Source organism: Oculina patagonica, chromosome 8 (assembly GCF_052425735.1).
Source record: "Oculina patagonica isolate OP01 chromosome 8, crgOcupat, whole genome shotgun sequence".
NCBI lineage: Eukaryota > Metazoa > Cnidaria > Anthozoa > Scleractinia > Oculinidae > Oculina > Oculina patagonica.
Genome location: NC_135765.1, coordinates 663,329 through 683,212, shown reverse-complemented (window position 1 = coordinate 683,212; position 19,884 = coordinate 663,329). Strand labels below are relative to the sequence as shown.

Sequence of the window (19,884 nt, the reverse complement as noted above, 5' to 3'; positions counted from 1 at the left end):
GTTTCCTCCTACATGAAGAAACATTTGTTTACTTTACAACCGCTGACAAGAAAAATGCTCAAATTTGTTTCCAGTTCCTCTCTTGTCCACATATTCCAAGATGGCGGCCTGACTGACCCATTGATCTTCTTCGAACAAAGGATAAGAGCACTGAAACAGTCGATCGTATCTCAAAATCAGCTGTAAAATGCCGCCTAAAAAAGGAAAGAGTGGTGGAAAACAAGAGAAAGGAAAAGGAGCAGCAAAAGGCAAGTCTGTGTTATCGCTGGAGCTGGAGCAAAAGCCCCAAACAGTAAACAGAGTACACCCAGAAGAAAGTGGACTCAAAACAAGAAACAGATAAATAGCTGTCCATCTTTTCCAGTGGCCACTCAAATGCTGTTACAAATATTCCGCTGAGCTGCGTTTATTTTGAATTTCAGGGGGAGGGGGTGGTGAGGATGAGGGTGCCAGTGGAGGGAAGGCAAAGAAAGGTGGAACTGCAGTAAAGGTATGGCAACTGACCCCCTCACCCCCGGTGTGATCAGTATATTATTTCTCTTTTAATACCATATCAATATATTGTCAGGCAAAATTTAAGAAATTTATCAAGTAATGGAGCCAGGAGCCCATTTGAGCATTGTAAGGCCTGGTTCACCCTAGCAACATAACGGCAAGGTCACGCAAATGCTAAAAACACCTCACGCTGATGTTTTATGTCCCCAGTGTGAACAACATGACATAATGACATAGTTGGAACATAATGGCATAAGCATAACAACATAAGGAAAGAACTGAACTTTTCTTTATGTCATTATGTCCATGTCGTTATGTCGCTAGTATGAACCAGGCCTAAGTTCTCATCATTAACAAGAAACAGTACCTCCAAATGAGAAACTAAGAAAAAAAAACTAACAAGCCAACAATGAGCAATGTACCTTGAGCTTGGAAATTTAAAGTGTAAGGGTACATGATTATATGATCATCCATTAGTTTACAAAGTTTTCAAAATGTTCAGGTTGTAGTTAAAAATGTATATTTTCTTTCCTGAGCTGCTTTTCATTGACACACAGGTGCGACATATTTTATGTGAAAAACACTCCAAAGTAATGGAAGCCATGGCCAAGATAAAGGATGGTCAGAAGTTTAATGAAGTTGCCTCAGCATACAGTGAAGATAAAGCAAGGCAAGGGGTATGTACAAGAGTGTTGTGTAATCCATTTCCATTTTCACCATTCCAAGCACAGGGGACGCAAACAAGTGGTTTGACTGTTTGTATATTCGAAATGGATGGGAATATCGAAAGGGTCTTTTTACTGCCAAAGTATTGCAAGTTAAGTCTCTGTTAAGCCTAAAATAAATTTAAATGTGCATCAGTTGTTGTGTTTTGTCATCTCTGTGGCTCTAAATGGCAAATTTGTGCGATTTGAAAAGTCTTGGATTGGCTGCTGGGAGGTGTAGTGGCCTAATGGTTAGTGCGCCGGACTCCAGATCGAGCGGTCCGGGTTCGAGCCCTGCCAGAGTCCTTGTGTTGTGTTCTTGGGCAAAACACTTTACTCTCACAGTGCCTCTCTCTACCCAGGTGTATAAATGGGTACCGGCAAAATTAATGCAGGGGGTAACTCTGCAATGGACTAGCATCTCATCCAGGGGGAATAGAAATACTTTAATTCGCTTCATGTTACCAAAACAGGGATAACCTCTGCCTGATGGGTCACTAGGCTCCTATGCAGACTTTACCTACCTGCCTGGATTGGCTGCTACTGCACTAAGACCCTTTAAATATTCTCATATATTTCTTCATATTTCAAACATACAGTCACACTGCTTTTGTGGGCTCCCTGTGTTCCCACTTCCTCATACACTGTAGGTTCCTGTCACTTGTTGAGTTCAACCATTATTGTTTGGTCTCTCCTTCTGTAATATCTTCCCCTTCTGAAAATATTGCTAAAAATGAAAACATTGCCCGTTGATTGTATGTATTTTGTGGTTGATTTTTAATTCTTATAAGATTAAATTTAGAAATACAGTTAACAATAAATACAAGCGAAAATAATGAACGACGTTTCGGTGACATCCTGGCACCATTTTCAAGTTAAAATTCATATGCGAAAGAAAGTTATTTATACTAAGATAAAGGTGTGATAATGAATAAATTAAGATAAAAATAAATGTTCAATGTTCATGTTCATTAATGAGAACAATGTCCGTTCAAGTCTAAACAAATACCTTCGCGCGAATTGAGTCCGACTGAGTGTTAAGGCTCGGTTTCTTCATGCGAATCCACAACATTTCGTGTATTAAGCAATCGAACTTTCCCTGACATTTCTTTAAGATCTTAAAATTGTTGGTCAGGTCGCCAACTTTATCAATTCGGTGTTCATTTTGAAGGTGTTTTCCAATGGCTGAAAATCGGTGTTCCTCAATGCGCTTATAAAGGTGACGGCTGGTGTAACCGACGTATTCTGCATCGCACAGATCACATACATAGTTATAAACAACGCACTGTTGATTTATTACAGGTGGTTTTGACTCCTGTAATTTGAGATCATCGCCAACTTTTCGGCTTCTAAAAACTGGTTGCAGTTTGTGGTCAAGTTTGTTACTCAAGTCCGAGAGGTGTTTCTTTACTATGTCCGCTGATTTCTGGTCCTTGAACGGCAGGACAATGCGGTAGATATTCTCTGTTTGAGGCGTCGATCGTGTGTCTTGTGACATCACTGAATTAACGAAATGGGTGATGGTGGAGTTGACAAGAGAATCTGGGTACTTGAGATTAGAAAACATCAGTTTAAGGCGTTCGCATTCTGTTGTGAATAGTTCCCATGTTGATGACAGGCGGTAAGCACGGTTTAGCATGGTTTTAACTAAAGATCTTTTGTAGCGGTTGTCGACGTGACTTTGGTAGTGTAAGAGCAGACCAGTGTTTGTTGGTTTACGGTAAACACTTGTTATCAGCTTGCAGCCCTTCTTGCATATCTCAATGCCCACAAATGGCAGCTTACCATTTGACGCGATCTCCATGGTGAAGGATATAGATGGATGACAGTTGTTCAAAGTCTTCAGAAAGGCTTCTGCGGTTGGTATGTCTTTCACTGTGGCTAGTGTATCATCTACGTAGCGTCTGTAGAAGTCTGGCAACTTGTTCTCGTTCTGTAGCTTTTCTTCGATGGAACAAAGAAAAGTATTGGCCATAAGGGGACCCAGAGGAGACCCCATCGCTACTCCGTCAATTTGTTGGTAGAGTTGACCGTTAAATTGGAATAACTGTTCCTTTGTTGCTACTGACAACAGTTCAATTAAATCCCACTTGCTGATGTTTAGGTTGTGTGTGTTGTTGAACCAGTTATCAACAAAAGCTTTTTCAGCAAGGATCTCGATGGTTTCTTGTAGTGGGACGTTCGTAAATAGAGAAGAGACATCATAAGATACAAGGATGTCAGTTTCATTGAAGCTCAGATTGCGAATCTCGTCAGCGAAGGAAAATGTGTCAGATATTGTGTAGCTGTTGATTGACAGGGGCTTGAGTTTATCGTCGAGCCATCTCGCGAGGGCGAAGTTGTAAGTACTTGTGGCTGATAGAATGGGCCTCATCGCTAGCTTTTCTTTATGGGTCTTGGGAAGACCATAGAGATGGGCGAGTCGTGATCCTTTCGGGCAAACTGAATCGGCAATCTGTTTTGGGAGAATTTTTCTAACGACGGATTCGAGGTGTTTCTCTTTCTGTAGTAAAGGGTGGTAGTTTTTGGGCTTTCGTCCACGCGTCTTGGGTCTCTCCAAACTAACGGTGGTAAATTTAGCTGTATCATTGATGGAAGATTCACTCAAAAGGCGAACATACTCTGCCTTATCCATAACAACCACTCCTGTACCTTTATCTGGTTTCGTGATTACAATGTCATCTCTTCGTTTTAGTTGTTCAATAGCTCTTTGTAGCGCTTTCGGTGGTTTTGGGGCTTTACACTCGATGTAGTTGAGCGCGATCGATCGAAGGGTCGCCGCAGCTAATTCCTTCTTATCATCAGATAATGAGGGCTCCAGTTGCCAAAAAGCTTTCTCGAAGCTAGCTTGGATGTCCATTGGAGAGATACGTTGCGGTAAGGAGAACTTCAAACCTCGACACAGAACGAGCTTTTGAAAGAATGAAAGCTTGTAGGAGGAAATGTTCTGGATGTGCTTGTCTACATCTTGATCGTTGTGTAGCAGTTTCATAACTTTGTTGATCAACAAAGTTATGAAACTGCTACACAACGATCAAGATGTAGACAAGCACATCCAGAACATTTCCTCCTACAAGCTTTCATTCTTTCAAAAGCTCGTTCTGTGTCGAGGTTTGAAGTTCTCCTTACCGCAACGTATCTCTCCAATGGACATCCAAGCTAGCTTCGAGAAAGCTTTTTGGCAACTGGAGCCCTCATTATCTGATGATAAGAAGGAATTAGCTGCGGCGACCCTTCGATCGATCGCGCTCAACTACATCGAGTGTAAAGCCCCAAAACCACCGAAAGCGCTACAAAGAGCTATTGAACAACTAAAACGAAGAGATGACATTGTAATCACGAAACCAGATAACGGTACAGGAGTGGTTGTTATGGATAAGGCAGAGTATGTTCGCCTTTTGAGTGAATCTTCCATCAATGATACAGCTAAATTTACCACCGTTAGTTTGGAGAGACCCAAGACGCGTGGACGAAAGCCCAAAAACTACCACCCTTTACTACAGAAAGAGAAACACCTCGAATCCGTCGTTAGAAAAATTCTCCCAAAACAGATTGCCGATTCAGTTTGCCCGAAAGGATCACGACTCGCCCATCTCTATGGTCTTCCCAAGACCCATAAAGAAAAGCTAGCGATGAGGCCCATTCTATCAGCCACAAGTACTTACAACTTCGCCCTCGCGAGATGGCTCGACGATAAACTCAAGCCCCTGTCAATCAACAGCTACACAATATCTGACACATTTTCCTTCGCTGACGAGATTCGCAATCTGAGCTTCAATGAAACTGACATCCTTGTATCTTATGATGTCTCTTCTCTATTTACGAACGTCCCACTACAAGAAACCATCGAGATCCTTGCTGAAAAAGCTTTTGTTGATAACTGGTTCAACAACACACACAACCTAAACATCAGCAAGTGGGATTTAATTGAACTGTTGTCAGTAGCAACAAAGGAACAGTTATTCCAATTTAACGGTCAACTCTACCAACAAATTGACGGAGTAGCGATGGGGTCTCCTCTGGGTCCCCTTATGGCCAATACTTTTCTTTGTTCCATCGAAGAAAAGCTACAGAACGAGAACAAGTTGCCAGACTTCTACAGACGCTACGTAGATGATACACTAGCCACAGTGAAAGACATACCAACCGCAGAAGCCTTTCTGAAGACTTTGAACAACTGTCATCCATCTATATCCTTCACCATGGAGATCGCGTCAAATGGTAAGCTGCCATTTGTGGGCATTGAGATATGCAAGAAGGGCTGCAAGCTGATAACAAGTGTTTACCGTAAACCAACAAACACTGGTCTGCTCTTACACTACCAAAGTCACGTCGACAACCGCTACAAAAGATCTTTAGTTAAAACCATGCTAAACCGTGCTTACCGCCTGTCATCAACATGGGAACTATTCACAACAGAATGCGAACGCCTTAAACTGATGTTTTCTAATCTCAAGTACCCAGATTCTCTTGTCAACTCCACCATCACCCATTTCGTTAATTCAGTGATGTCACAAGACACACGATCGACGCCTCAAACAGAGAATATCTACCGCATTGTCCTGCCGTTCAAGGACCAGAAATCAGCGGACATAGTAAAGAAACACCTCTCGGACTTGAGTAACAAACTTGACCACAAACTGCAACCAGTTTTTAGAAGCCGAAAAGTTGGCGATGATCTCAAATTACAGGAGTCAAAACCACCTGTAATAAATCAACAGTGCGTTGTTTATAACTATGTATGTGATCTGTGCGATGCAGAATACGTCGGTTACACCAGCCGTCACCTTTATAAGCGCATTGAGGAACACCGATTTTCAGCCATTGGAAAACACCTTCAAAATGAACACCGAATTGATAAAGTTGGCGACCTGACCAACAATTTTAAGATCTTAAAGAAATGTCAGGGAAAGTTCGATTGCTTAATACACGAAATGTTGTGGATTCGCATGAAGAAACCGAGCCTTAACACTCAGTCGGACTCAATTCGCGCGAAGGTATTTGTTTAGACTTGAACGGACATTGTTCTCATTAATGAACATGAACATTGAACATTTATTTTTATCTTAATTTATTCATTATCACACCTTTAATAACTTTCTTTCGCATATGAATTTTAACTTGAAAATGGTGCCAGGATGTCACCGAAACGTCGTTCATTATTTTCGCTTGTTTTTATTGTTAACTGATTTTTAATTCATCTCCTTTTGATTGGCTATCAGGGTGATCTGGGATGGATGACAAGAGGATCAATGGTAAGCAACAAATTGAATTAAAAGCAATGATCCTTTACCTTCTGTCACTGTCATCTCACTGTCACTGTGATCTGTTACCGGTCACTGTCACTGTCCCTGTCACTGTCACCTTTGATGGTCTCTGTAACTGTAACTGTGGTTCTCATGTGACAGTTGATTTCCCAAGGGAAGGTGGGCATTGCCTTGGGGAAAATTGGGGGGGGAAAAAGAAAAGGCCGAAAAAAAAGAAAAAAAAAAGAAAGGGGGGATTAATTTACGAAAAAAATTTTCACGGGACCAAAACCGAGAGCGGACCAAAAGGCCACTAAGGAAAAAATAAACTTGGAGGGTCGATTGCAGCATTTTTCAGGGCATTTCATCTGGGATCAGTTACAGGCAGCTCATTTTCTTTTCCCACTCCCACTCCCACCCCCTCCCCTCTTCTCCACATTTTTTCGCTCATTCGCTCGCATGTTCGTTCGTTTCCTCTGCATGCTTGGAAAGAAATTGACTGCTACGCAAGTGAGCACAAGCTTAGCCCTTTCATTCCTGTCCAAAACTTAATTTTGTGAAATAAATTTCTCCATATACAGGTTGGTGCATTTCAAGATGCCGCTTTTGCTCTTTCCCCCAGCACAGTGGATAAACCAGTATACACCGACCCACCAGTCAAAACAAAGTTTGGTTATCACATTATCATGATCGAAGGAAAGAAATAACAACTGGACTCTTAGATTAGGCAGAATGTTCTCTTTGCACAGAAAAGTCAGAACGTCTTTAAATTCTTATTAACGGCAGAGGCTCTCTCTCTTCTGGAGGGTGTTCCCATTTCTGGCGTGCTAATCTTCCCTCGTGTGTACAGCTCTCGTAAGCTTGTAGTTCTACTGGTCCTCTAGTGTAGCAGTTGATACTGTATTGTTTTGGGGGCTAGGGGCATTGTTCTTGTTGTTTGTTCTATTGTTCTCTCGAAGGTGAACAAGCCATTCATGTGCAAGCCATTCATGTTCGACCTAGCGAGAACTGCTACCTCACTCTCTGTTTTGGCAAATTTTCCAGGAAACACTCTGTTTGTTTTTCAATCTTATAAGCCAATCTGGAAAGCTCTACACATATCCCAAACCTTTCGTTGCCAGTAAAACACGTTACCCTTTTTCTTTTCTCTTTTTTGTTTGCAAAAATTGGTCTACTATGCAATAAACAATAATAACCCAGCTCTTTAAGCCAATCAGAACTCCTTATGAGCAGAGGCGGTTCTGGTAAGCGCGGAAAAATAGCGTGAGCCAAATCGCGCTTGGGTTTTGCTTTTACACCTCATTGGCTGATTAGACCCTGGCCGTTGTGGGAGGTTAACAAACTATAGGAGTAAAATGTGTGTATGGATGGGCGCACGGTTGGGACGAGAATGTCCTGGCCGTCGACTGCAATTCAGTGATTGCATACAGAGAGTAATCCTTCCTAAAGTTTCACCATTGATCAGGTTTAACGCGCTGTAACCTGTAGTCGTAACAAGTAAGCTGTTTTAGTTTAATACGTATTATCTCGGAAAATAAATTTAAACCGTTTCAGATGCGATGTCTTTTCAGTCTTTTAATAAATCTGACGCTATTCAACTGTACCCCTCCCCACTTCTTAATTGGCACGCACGACTCGAATTTTCGATTGAAAAGCAAGACAAACAATAGAGCAACACTTCTAGGAAGCTGGCAAGTTTTTCTGGTTATACCACCTGTTTTTCGCCAAAAACCGGCTTATATCTCTTGTTAATACCTCGAGGCTTCGTGGAGATAAAATCATCCGCGTCAACCAATTTCACCAGAAAAAGGTCAGCTTTTGAAACTAAGATCGACTTTATTGTGTTTCTTTGACATCGTACATAGGTGTAAGCCGTAAGTTTCCAGTGAGAAACCGAGTATGTACAATAAATGATTGGAATCGAATCGTGTATGATCTTTGATCTGATTTTAACAAATTCGCAGCTTAGCCCCCACAGGAATAAGAAAAGCCGATTATGTCCTTGGGATGAATTCAGTTATAACTTGTTCCATCATTCATTCCGGATACTACGTGATCAAGAGCCGACGTAATCCCGCAATTAAAGAAATATTACGAAACTTGGTTTTGGATAATTTAAAATCCCTTCTTGATATTAGGAAACTAAACAATATTCTTTTAAATGTTCTCTTTTTTTTTCATTTTTAAGTTACCATCCTACAGAACGGAACATGACTTCTCTTTTTTTTTCTGAAAAAAGAACCAGCGTCGCCCACTGTTTGATATAAACGTAAGTATAACTTTAAAGTCCGGCCCTATCCCCCACCCGGGGGCAAGGAACAAAGCACAACTTTAAAGTAGATCACGGCCTTGGCAAGGATTTACGATGCATGCGAGGAGTACGCGCGAGGATCCACTGTCAAACCATGGCACGTATTTTTCTCGCGCGTGCCACCTGCAACTCTCTCCAGGACTGGCTAATGCGAAATTTAATTTTTATTTTTCACTTCTTCAATGTGGATCCAGAATGACCTTTTAACAGTGCAAGTGCCCAATTTATAGTGCTAAAAAGGCTATGGAAGCCTTTTCTGGTTGTGTTCCTTTCTGACAAGTTTGGTCGAGTTTATGTTCCAGGATACTACAAACATTCTCTTCGAGTACATAAAGATGGCAAAAAAACATAAGGGACAAAACCTTTGTTCCAATCCTGTTATGATACATTAATCACAATGACAACAATTTGCAACTAATGTATCAAACATGATGTTTTGGATAATTACCTTTCATGATTTTTAGGGGTCAAAAATAACCCGACCTTATCCATTTTAGTGGAACAACATCTCCCCACACACACGCGAAGGATAAAGTTTCAACGAAATATAGATCTCTTGAGATTGTTCTGCAACCGACATAAAATTGACTGTGCTCGATTTAAATCAGTGCCCTAGTGTTGTTTATGTTGTGTTTCTGGGAAAGATACTCTAATCTTACAATGCCTCTTTTGCCCCTGAAGTATTATGACCGATGCGGGAAGTAACCGAATATTTTTGGTGCTTCTTGGTTTGATTAAGGCCCATATTCAGACTTACACACAACTAAACTATCCATTAAAGAAGTTACTTTGACAAGCAAGTCATACTAACTTTCCTATGACAGGGACAACGGATAATGAAGAATTTCAATTTGCGATAGACAGTTAAGAAAAACTTTATAAATTTTTAATCAGGCGTCTTGTCATGTCCCTTGCATAGGTCGCTATCTATTCAGTTTTCTTATTCAAAGGACGTGATATGTTTTACAATGAACAGAAAAAAATCATCGCCATGTATTTCCTGCTGCACTTCAATTAATTTTATTACAAACAAAATAAATAAATAATATATCGTTTTAATTACATTGCCTGCAGGAAGCAATTAAGTCAGTGCACGAATACTGTTTGAATATTTATCCCCCAAGAGCTCATCAGTCGGAGCGTCCTGCCATATGAGCTGTATTTTTGGGTCAACTTTTCCGAATATTGTATTGTTTGAACAGTGTTTTGCGCTATTTTTTTTTTATTAGTGCATTGTCATCTTGGCCTTTCTGTATTTTGATTGGGAGTTTCAGAGTGGGGGTGGGAAGGGGGGAGGGGGGCTAAAAACTCCCGAGAGCCGAGATGAAGACCCGTTTTTAGCCTGCTACGCAGGCTAAGATGAAGAACAGATTCTAAAATAAAAAATACAGGACAAGAAAATGTTGACTTCAAAGCTTAGTATGGAAGATTTATTTCTTCGATTGATAAAAAATTCCCGAGGTAACATATGAACAGGATAGCGTTGTTTATTCGAGATTTTTCGAGATCGAGATCATTTTTTCCGTGCTCGTAAAGGGAATGTGAGAGCGCGAAAAAATTACCCTTATTGCAGGTCACACTCCAAACAATGATGCGCATGGGCAGTAGTTAGATTCTCGTATATAGGATATGTTAGAAAAAGTAGTAAAGCCTTGTTTAACCGAAAATTCGTAGCAAGTCATTGAGCTCTAAGTAATCTGGTAGGGAGTGAGAATTAGGTTGCATATATAACCTTCCTTGTGAAAAAGCCCTAAAGTAACTTTATGCCGGAGGAATCAAAATAACAAACTAATCACGAAAAACAATAACTTTCCACACTTCAAAGCTACGTGATCCGCAGCTCACCCGCAGGCACTAATCTTCACTTCAGTTCGTTATATTTACGTTTTTGCTTATATCAGTACCCGGATGACATTAATTAAATATCATTTTGGTATTCACTTGACTAGGATTGACTTCGATTTCAGTCAAAAAATTGTGTTCTGCATGGCTTCGATAAGTAACAAGGTTGCCAATTACACCTGCAATCCATTTCTTAGTAATTTCTAAGTTTCATTTCTTCTTTAGAGAATTTGTGCTTTGCTGAGATTATTTCTTTTCCAAGCTTATCACTCCATGAGTAGCTTTTGCCTCCCTTCACGAGTTGAATAGAAACAGATGCCGATTGTGCTACTTGCTTCTAACACTGCTCCACAGTTACAAGCAGGATAAAGTATTCTCGTCACGTATCAGTCAATATATCCATTTCGCAACAAAGGGACCGAACACGCCTACTCTTAACTCTATACCGTGAAATTCCACATTACTTTTACCATTACCAGCTAATTAAAGCGTGTTGAAATAAAAGAAATAAAAACAAAACCTTGCAATTAAAGCCGCTAAATAGATACGTCTCGATGTTTCCATTCATCCCTTTTCCTCTGTGCTCAGGCCTGCTCTGTGCTGGAGTTAGCTACAGTTTTAGTTATACATACTCAGTTTTAAATTTCACCAAGATAACACGGATTTTTTGAAAAAAATTATTTTTATTTTATTTATTTTATTTCATCACAAAAACCGTCAAACATCTGTATAATGATCGTTACTAGGTCACTAAAGGTCCTTTACTGGCTCAGGAATCGGCGATTTCGTTCATGCAGATTTATTTTATAAAGTCAATTCAACCGGGCTTTACATGATTTATCCGCACAGTAGAAAAACTGTGAGTGTGCTTCAATGGGATCAAATGAAGAATCAATCCTGAAAATGGCATGCAATCGGGACCAGTAAAATACGTTTGTCAGCTAATCATGTCGGTCCATATATATCAGTTCAAAAACAAAGGATATAGGCAAACAAGAGAGAGATTAACACACACAGAATCCAGAATCCAGACGGTTTTATTTACAAGTTGATTTTCGTGTCTCTTTCATTTGAACTCAAAACGTTTTTTCCTGAAATTGACATCTTCAAAGCCAAAATAATGAGATTTTAATTTTAAGAACGTTGTCAAACTATCACAGATTATCATTTCGTAAGCTTATTGCTTGTTCTTGTCAGCCCTTAGAAATGTCACTTTAGAGCATATGCTACCTTAATCCCTATTTATAAATGTCAAAATATTCGAAAGCTACGTCAAACTACTGTAGTGTTGGCTTTGAAAAAAGCTTGTTAAGATTCGATGCAAAAATGATAGAACTGAATTTAAATTTTGAATTAACCCTGAAACCCTAAGCTTTTTTTGTAAAATAAAATAAACAACTCTATTCAGGAGCATAACACACGGAACAGTGATAAAAACTGGTCAAGGAAAATACTAAATATATCTTTTTTACCTTTTTGTAACAAGCTTCAAGAAGGCAGATCTAAGATCTAGGATGAAAGACCTTATCATCTCACAAAAGAACGTCCACTCAAAAAAGAATGGAAAACAGTCATTAAATTTTAAGGCTTGTCACTCTAAACTCAAGGCGAGGTCCTGGTAAATTGTTTGTTCAGGAAAAAAATAACATCTAGAACTTAACCTTTTCCATGGTTCAGCTAAAAGCTTTACTTTGCCTTAAAAGAATTTAGTGTATTATTTAATCTCAGTGACAGTTCTGCCTAAGTCAGGTTAACTTTTGGATTCGTTGAAACTCGTTTCTCGTAGATTCTATTAATCGCTCAGCTGAAGTATGTCAAGGAAATAGTTCCTTATCCGGTAATTATTTTCCCTTTATAATCTGAATTTTTTTGTCATTTTGTCATAAATTTGACGCGCCAACTGCGAGTTAATCACTAAAAGGAAATTGACTTCTTTTCTAGTTTAAATCTGCCAGATATTGGTTTATGCCGACATGACTGCGAAAAAAGATTACGTTCTCAAAATAAATTATAAGTTTTCTTTTATTTCCAAAAAGCCTATTCCTTCCGGATACAAATAATGAACAATTTACGAAAGCAAAATATCAAAAAACCTTCACTTCGATGATCTGATCTACCTTCAAGAAATTTCTTTAAAAACCTTTAATTTCGTTTTGGAACCAATTCTGTAGTTTCTATATCGCTTAGGAGATATTAAACTGAACGAACACCGTAAATTCGTTATAGAGCAACGTTTTAATTTCCTTGTATTCTTTTAGCCCAATGTTGCATTTTAATGAGCTTTTAACAGTGTTCAATTTAAACATATCGAGCAAAGCTCGAGCAAGTCATTTCTCATCCTCTGTTTTTTGGTAGGTTTTCGTGCTGAACGTAAATTGTTACTCTTTAGTGTAAGAGTTTAATTGTCTTGGCTTTGAAAAATTGTAGCTATGGGCACATCAACAGAGAAAGGGACAAAAATTGTGTTGAAGTACTGTTGCAATATTGAACAATAAAAAAGACAATAACCTACAACTAATGCATCAAACATTATGAAGCTTTTGAATAATTACCGTTCGGGATATTTTGAAGGCCTCGAAAATAACCTTATTCATAAGATTCCACTTACTGATTTTTACCGTAAGCCTAAAATAACTAATTGGAATTCTATTACTTGACCTGACCTATCGCAATAAAACACAACAAAACCCCACACGCACGCGAAGTTGAAATCTAGAGATCCTTGTATCATGACAATTTGCACGCTCATAAATTTATTTCGTGCGTATGCGTCAAGGCAACTTGGTTCAACAAATCGTCTCTGACAAGAAAAACAATATGGAAAAGCGAGAAAATCAAAATTAACTTTGTCCCTGACAGTTCACAAAAGCTTTGTAAATTTTAATAAGTGGGCTGTCGGGTTGTTTGACTAAATCACTAGAATAGCTCTTTTTCAGAATATTATATTTTCTGTTGTGAAAGTTCGTGCTATTATATAACTCTTCAGGAAAAAAATGTTTTGCCTTCCTCCCGCATTTCAGCATGTATCTATTCTAATTACCTTGCTTTTATGTGCACGTAACCAGTTCTGCAATGGAAAGTGAACAAATTGTGTGTTTTACGGAGGCGTATGTTTCCGGGGAAATTTTAAATCACTTTATAAAATTCATAACCCAACAATCTCCATCCTTGTTTTCGACGAATTAAAATAAACAGAAAGAAAGCTCTTCTCGGGAACAAAACGAAATATGAAGAGGAAAGTATTGTTTATTATTTCACACGTGCTCGAAAGCAATTCACACATTTGAAACAATTGTGTATTCTTTTATTTGAAACTTTGTCAAATGCAAATTCGCGTGCCCTATAAAGAGTAAATTTTAAAACTTTTTGCTTCATTTTTCCAAAATATACGCGCGAGACCAATTAAGAATGAAACAGAATAAACAAAAATTTTAGAACACGAGATGTTCGCCACGTTCCCTAAAAAACAAAGATCAAACTTTGCCGGCACGTGTATTTTTTAGTGGAATTTTTTTCGTCGCCGCAACCATTTCCCGGGAAAGTATCGCTGTCACTGTTGCTATGGTTATCGCGGAAAGCTGCTGCATTAAAAGGGTTTCCCACTAGACATGTTCATAAGACCAACTTTCCGGTGATCAAAAACACGTCACAATAAGTCGGGACTAACCAAACAACCCCAGTGATGCTTGTTTACACTAGAAGCACTCATTTCTGAAGCGCCAATCCCCTTTTTACACTTTCATTGCTTAAATAATGCAAGTCCAGCAGGGTTAATTAGCGCGTTTAGTTTTTGATTTTCCTAAAGCAAGTCCGAACCCTGGAGAGCGCTGAACGGGAAATGAACGAGAAGCAAATGGCTTATCTGTTGAAACCATTATAAACTCGTTGTCAAACAGCTGTACTTCAAACATTTCACCGACGAATCACAATGGTAACACGATAATATACACAATTGGTACAAAAAGACGGTTTCTTTGTTTGATCAGCCAGAAAAAAAAGTGAATGCTTCGAGGATATTAGCAGCTCATTTGCGAGGACAAATTTTTTATATTCAGGGGATTGTACGCCCTTGTGAGGTCAAATCAACTCAATTTACACATAAAAAAACCCACAAGTTTCCTTTGGAGTTAATAAACAAGTCACAGGCATTGGCCGACCTTCGCCGATTTCAGCACCTTACGATGGCTTCTTCCCAGAATGCGTGGGAGAGTTGTTTTTAAGAGGTACCTCGCTAATGAATGCCTAAAACAGCAAGCACTTTGGAGCTAAAACTCTTCAAGTTTGCTTTAATCTCGCCGCTGGGTTTTTACTTTCAACGGCACCACCAGACGAAAAAAACTTAAGGTAGCACCATTGTTCATTTTGAAGGATTGCAACGAGTGTTTATTTTTGTTTTAGTGGCTGATGTAGGCGTTTTACGCCAAGCTCTGTTGGAGGTGAAACAAAATAACGTTTTGTCTACCTTGCATTAGTCAAATCTCGTTTTTTTAATTCACTTAATTGCGACACTAAACGAGAGAAGGAACCGCAATTTAGCCGAGAGGCTAAAAGCCAGCGCACAAGGTTACGAGCACACTAGCAAGAGGTTGAACTAGTGAAAGGAAAGCCTTCCCGTCAACAGATGCTTAAAAAGTACTTCGTGAAAGAATTTAGTATTCTGTCACTGAGCGGATCAAGTTCCTGTTTTCTTGAGTATACTAAGTCATCTGGAAACCAGCACAAGTGTCACACAAGAAATTGAACTTTTCCAATTATTCGGCGCCGCTAAACCAGCGCTGGTTTAAAACAACTCATTTCTGAAACTGAAACGGTTTTTGCGACGTCAAAAGTGAAAGTTTTGCTTGAACTGCTTGGTAAATCGGAAGCAAATCATCGTCTTTAGCAGTTTCAAACATTGTATCGTGAACACAGGCGGCTCAGTTGATGTGAGGTGAGTTATCATTGGAGTCAAGATAACTAAAATCAACGGAAAAACTGCGATCGCAATCGCTCTAATCGAAGCCGCAGTTAAAAGACACTTTATTCAAATCACGTTGCAGTACGCCGCGACAAAATAACGATGAGCTTGGAATTGGAAAACAACGCAACTTACTTCCCTAACACAACAGCTACCCCTCCGTCCGCGTCTGATAGCAGTGGTGGAGATTTATCGTATTTCAACCCTGTATTTGATGGACTGTTGATTGTGCTTAGCCTGTTGGTGGTCGGAGTCAATCTACTAGTGATTTCACTTTTCTTTTACCGAGAATATCTGCAGACAAAAACCAACAGTCTGCTGATCAGTTTGGCCGTGTCCGATCTCATGGTTGGATTGCTGGGGATTCCACTAAACATCGCCTGCAACGCTGTTCTTGAGCAAGGAGTATGTATCGCAGCGGCTCTCATCTACCGCTTCATTGCAGTGTCCACAATGTACCACATTCTTGTAGTGACTCTGGAGAGGTACATCTATGTTATGTACCCAATGAAGTACATTAACATCGTGACGGGGCCTCGGTTATTTAAAGCTATAGCTGGTCTATGGCTCTTCTCACTTTTCGTCTCGCTTATCCAACTCGCGTGGGAAGATACCACGAGATTCTTCCAACAACGCGACGATGCCTCGCGCATCTTCGCGCTTGGATACCAAATCTTCGGTATTGTATTCTGCTTCTTCCTTCCAGCCGTCTTCATGGCCATCAGCTACGTTCGAATGTTTATGGTGATCCACCGACAAGTTAAAGAGATCCGAGGTCTTTACAACAATCGCGGGGGAACGGCCACCTCGAATCAGCGAGCTCCGATCGCAACAGAAGCGCGCGCGCTGTTCATCTTCGCTCTGATGCTGGCGATCTTCATCATTTGTTGGCTGTCGTTTTACGTGACCAGCTTTACTTTACTCTTCCCAGTGGACATGTCGTCATTTCCACACGAAGCGTTTATGTCATTTGATTTTATTCGCTTTGCTGTGGCGTTTGTGAATCCGATTTTGTACGCGTTTCTCAAGCGCGATTTTTCCAGAGCGCTCAGATCTTTCTTCAGAAGAGATGGCGTACAGCCCGGCGAGATGTCTACATCGATTTCTAATGTCTCGCGCTTTCGCACAATCACCATGAACTTCTCACTGTCGAGATCTTCAGAGATGTACAGAGATTAGAAGCACTGCCATGGGGTGTTGTTAGCTAGCGTAGTCTCGACTCTCGCGGGCTGCCATCAATTGGGTGGTCGCCAACGAGCAAACAAGACGATTTCAAAAGAGATTTGTTGAAAGATTTCTATCCAGAAGATTAATAACATGCACAACACCAACTGTAAGACGAGTTGGGAAATAAAAGTGGAGACAGACGAGAGATGGGAGAAGATAGAAAACAACTGAACACGAGCAAAACTGAGCAAAGTCACCTTGAGAAACCTTCAGAGAAGAAAGGGATTGTTTTGCAAAGTGTAACAAACAAGTTTTGGCTTTGTGGTTTATTGTGGGCGGACGGGCGACGAGTAAAGGTTTAGAAAAACATGCGGAAATTAATCGGCTCGCTTTGGCTTGCAATGCCAGCTCACGTACAGAAAACTAAAACCACCGAAAAGACAAACGGTTGATAGCGTAACCTCAAAAACATGGCCATGTCGTTTAGTTTGGACTAATGAAATGCAATCGGTTTGACGACTAGCTCAATTGGAAAGCGCAATCCAGCTTTTTTGCCGCCCAAAATGGACAGAAAAAAAAGAAACCATAGTCATTTAATATAACGGAGTGTTTTTTTATCACAGCGACAAAACATTCATCCTCAAGAATAGTAGGATGTCTGCTTCACGCCGAGTGTTTTTGTTTTCACTCAGTGAAGGTACATTTGAGCAAAATATAAAAACCTACACAATCCGCAGGTGTAAATTTCTATCCGCTTTCAGTGTTGAAAAGTAAAATCACCAAGAAATCAACATTTATTAAAATTCTTTAAATTATATGAGGTTATGGGTATGAAGAACTGTTTGGATGTTTACGATTTTTTTTGGAGTCGAATACAAGAGTTATATCAGATAGAGTCGTAAAAACTGAAGTAAATTCATTTCGCAAAGTTTACAATCGCTACGGTAGTTAATTCCGGTGTCATTGTACAAAGATAAAACATGTTTTCCCTTTGGGTGATGAAAAATGGCTTGTTTACGCTGTAAAGGTGTGATTATGTTACGGATCTAATGTTAATTTTATGTGTTTTCCGGCCGTTTGCCGGAACCCCAGTGGCGAAACATACAAAACAGAGCTAGAGGGAGCTAGTGTTATGCCATTATCAAAATTGACAACTCGTAGAACAGTACCAATTTTGCCGCTAATTTCTTCCTTGAACTACTTTTTTAATTAATAAAGAAGTTCTTCAAAATAAAAGATCGCTTTTCTTTTCCCTTGTTAATTGAAAAAGAACGTGTACAATAGCAAACACAAGAGAAAGCACTAAGAAAATATTTAATTCTTCTGAATTTTCCACGGCAAGTTTGTTTTATTGTGACGCTTGTTTGCGAAATGTCTCCACGTTTTGTTCTGTGCTGTTTGCATCGTGTCTAAAGCAAATAGTCATTTTTAAAAGCTTATAGTTAATAAAGATAAAAAGCTTGAAGAGGCGCTTACTTTACAGCGAATAAACCTTGCCTGATTGAATTTTTCTTGTTAATGCTTTGTTTTAATAGACAGCTCAATTCGCTTTCCTTCGAGGGAGATTTTTCATGATAAAAAATCTTTATCTTTCTTGTCAATTAATGGAAATTTCTGACACTTCCGCTGGCACCGTGGCATCTTACATAATTTTTTAAGGCAAACAAGAACGACACAAAATGTTAACCAAGTTGTAAAAGAAAAAAAAAACACTATATAAAAGGGACTCTTTATTGAAACAAAACTATTCCTAGGTGTCGAAAAAGAGTGTCCGTAAATGTAGAACTTGGAATGTTACCGTTAAGTGTCGCCTTTCAACGCCTCGAAATGGCTAGATCGATGGACTCAGTTTTAGAGGGCATTTATAATGTAAATATATATTCTTAGTTAAGACAGAGCTCTCTTTGAGAATATAATGTAAAAATGCAATGCATGTTGCAAAAGCAGTTGCCTGTAAATTAAATGGCGATGTTATCTTAGCGGGGAAAGCAATCTTTTCCTCTGCATAAACTCATGACATAGCAGAATATTATCGCAGCTCACCAATATAACTTTTCGCTCGAGGAGAATTAATGTAAATAGTCCAGAACTTTATCAGATAGATAATGTAGTGAATTTGACGGTAAAAAGCGTTTTCAATGTCTGGGCAAGAGGGTATTTTCATGGTTGTTTTAAAATGTTTTTTCGCAAGATTGTACAGAGAATAAAAGTATTTACACCGATGTCGAGTCATGTCAAGTTTTTTTTTCCTTACAACAGCTGTATCAATAGGCCAAACCGACATATAAAGCAGCTTTTACTTTATGAATTCGAAGATGAAAAATAAAATAACGACGAAAAACAATACTGACTCAATATTTACACAATTGCCGGGGAATTTTTGGACAAGGAAAAAATATATATATAAAAAGAACTATCCGTGAAATTGTTATTTGTTTTCACGCCTAAAAGGGTTTTTAAAACTCATAAAGGGTTTATCTTAAAAATAAAAGGAAATGGGAAAGAATGTCGAACGATTGAAAGTGTAACCTGATTCTAAATTCAAACCCAATGTGATCCGCTCAAGCGTCATTCTTGTCCCCAGGTCGCTCGATTCTTAATACCGACAGGGCCTCAGCACGAGAAATCGAGCTCACCCCACTCCTCCCCCCGCCAGCACCACCAAAACTCGGAGAGATGATGGCATTAGCCAAGTACTTTCACACAAAACGGAATTCTGAAGAAATGTTATCGACTCGTGGACTGATTTTTGTACATGAACCAAAAAGAAATTACCTTCAGTACACACGCAGCCATTTTGTGCAACAACGCTTTTATTGAGAATGCGGATAACAAAGCCAATATTATGATATGTAAATTATAATTTAACAAGTTTCAGATTTATGAGCGATATCGTTACTAACTAACAATCTTATACAACTCTTCAGTTTACAATTTCAAAATCTCTGAAGTTTAAATACAATAATTGTGCAATACAATAATTATGAAGCTACCCACAAACATCTGCCGTTTTCAGTTTAGGATACACCCCTGTCCAAGATTGTTCGTCCTTGAGCAATGATGTATTTCTTTCTTGTGAACACTATTAACAGTACAAGAGGGCAACCACATATCTAATGGAGAGCTCTCAGTAATTCAAACAGCACAACGCTTGTACGACGG

The 19,884-nt window shown here is 39.3% G+C and overlaps 5 protein-coding genes across 5 annotated transcripts in view; 3 read left to right on the top strand and 2 right to left on the bottom strand.

Moving 5' to 3' along the window:
* LOC144662416 (profilin-2-like) overlaps positions 1-19,799 on the bottom strand; it is a 168,062-nt gene extending 148,263 nt beyond the window's left edge. Inside the window, exon 1 of the mRNA XM_078523216.1 lies at positions 19,787-19,799. The gene's annotated coding sequence lies outside the window, so the exon portion shown is untranslated. The remainder of the gene's footprint in view (positions 1-19,786) is intronic.
* Positions 92-7,237, top strand: LOC144662415 (peptidyl-prolyl cis-trans isomerase NIMA-interacting 4-like). The gene is made up of 5 exons (XM_078523214.1): positions 92-248; positions 423-490; positions 1,053-1,172; positions 6,422-6,454; positions 7,027-7,237. The coding sequence occupies exons 1-5, from the start codon at positions 188-190 to the stop codon at positions 7,150-7,152; spliced, it is 408 nt and encodes a 135-aa protein (XP_078379340.1). The 5' UTR covers positions 92-187; the 3' UTR covers positions 7,153-7,237.
* Positions 1,764-4,028, bottom strand: LOC144662407 (uncharacterized). Its single transcript, XM_078523206.1, has one exon. It carries the CDS (start codon positions 3,832-3,834, stop codon positions 2,197-2,199), a length of 1,638 nt encoding a protein of 545 aa, XP_078379332.1. The 5' UTR covers positions 3,835-4,028; the 3' UTR covers positions 1,764-2,196.
* LOC144662411 (uncharacterized) lies at positions 4,556-6,278 on the top strand. Its single transcript, XM_078523209.1, has one exon. The coding sequence runs from the start codon at positions 4,571-4,573 to the stop codon at positions 6,206-6,208; it is 1,638 nt and encodes a 545-aa protein (XP_078379335.1). The 5' UTR covers positions 4,556-4,570; the 3' UTR covers positions 6,209-6,278.
* LOC144662149 (adenosine receptor A2b-like) lies at positions 13,993-17,276 on the top strand. The gene has a single exon (XM_078522903.1). It carries the CDS (start codon positions 15,658-15,660, stop codon positions 16,732-16,734), a length of 1,077 nt encoding a protein of 358 aa, XP_078379029.1. The 5' UTR covers positions 13,993-15,657; the 3' UTR covers positions 16,735-17,276.
* Positions 19,800-19,884: the final 85 nt, after the last annotated feature.

Bases quoted from the DNA above. Each gene is read 5' to 3' on its own strand.
- LOC144662411 (XM_078523209.1), top strand. From the start codon at position 4,571: ATGGATAAGGCAGAGTATGTTCGCCTTTTGAGTGAATCTTCCATCAAT.
- LOC144662415 (XM_078523214.1), top strand. From the start codon at position 188: ATGCCGCCTAAAAAAGGAAAGAGTGGTGGAAAACAAGAGAAAGGAAAA. The intron at 491-1,052 runs GTATGGCAACTG...ATTGACACACAG, and splicing joins AAGGTGGAACTGCAGTAAAG to GTGCGACATATTTTATGTGA. The intron at 1,173-6,421 runs GTATGTACAAGA...ATTGGCTATCAG, and splicing joins AAGATAAAGCAAGGCAAGGG to GGTGATCTGGGATGGATGAC.
- LOC144662407 (XM_078523206.1), bottom strand. From the start codon at position 3,834: ATGGATAAGGCAGAGTATGTTCGCCTTTTGAGTGAATCTTCCATCAAT.
- LOC144662149 (XM_078522903.1), top strand. From the start codon at position 15,658: ATGAGCTTGGAATTGGAAAACAACGCAACTTACTTCCCTAACACAACA.